Source organism: Penaeus monodon, chromosome 15 (genome assembly GCF_015228065.2).
Source record: "Penaeus monodon isolate SGIC_2016 chromosome 15, NSTDA_Pmon_1, whole genome shotgun sequence".
NCBI classification, from domain to species: Eukaryota; Metazoa; Arthropoda; class Malacostraca; order Decapoda; family Penaeidae; genus Penaeus; species Penaeus monodon.
This window is the reverse complement of record NC_051400.1, coordinates 38751750-38752501: the sequence shown is the minus strand read 5'-3', so window position 1 is coordinate 38752501 and position 752 is coordinate 38751750. Positions and strand designations below refer to the sequence as shown.

The 752-nt window shown below is 33.6% G+C and overlaps 1 protein-coding gene across 1 annotated transcript in view; it reads right to left on the bottom strand.

Annotated features, from left to right (window-relative positions):
• Nucleotides 1-752, bottom strand: part of LOC119582359 (nesprin-1-like) — a gene marked incomplete at its 3' end in the record, with an annotated part of 145991 nt that overhangs the window by 50310 nt on the left and 94929 nt on the right. The window contains 2 exon segments of the mRNA XM_037930574.1: nucleotides 344-357; nucleotides 650-732. Of these exon segments, the coding sequence (XP_037786502.1) occupies nucleotides 344-357; nucleotides 650-732 (97 nt within the window).

Here is a 752-nt window from a genome sequence, read left to right as displayed (position 1 = left end):
GCAACGAAATGACCAGCTGCCATATTTGTTTTCGTTTCACGTTTAAAGCTAATGATAGTATCTTGACCGATCATCCACAAAGTTGCATGACACTGCAGAACAAGGCTCTATGTGAACGGGAGTCCTTGCATGGAATGAGAATAACAAGCAAGTGAATATGAATAAATAAGACACCATATTTTATTTTCTTTTGATTATAACAAATTATCAACGTCCACTGTTTTTTTTTCCAAATGACTGGGAATAAGGAACAAATAAAGATGATGACAATTATAACAGTAAATTATATTTAATTTTATCCTTCGGTTAATTAATTTCAGGGTATAGTTGAAATTTGCATTACCGTTAGATTTGATTCTGTAAACTGGTAATAATTTCAATATTTTTTAAATTGAATATTTTTTTTTTTTAAATCTGTAATTTCATTTGTATTTCCATGCCAGAGAAAAGCATGTCCTTTTTTTGATGAGTAAGGCAAACAAAAAAAAAAACAAAGGGCGACAAATTGTTGAAAAGCAGAAAAAAAAGGAAAATGCGTATTTACAGAAAAAGACATAAAGAAAAATAAGCAGCAACATAATATTCATCATATACCATATGATTGGCTAAGGAAGAAAAGGGGGCGGAGCTCGTCACTCAATCCACCAACCTGATTGGCTCCTGTTCTTCAACACGCCAGCCAATGATAACACTTACCTCCCAAGTGGACATGGACTCTCCATTGAAGAGACCCTGGTTGAAACAGGGCGAAA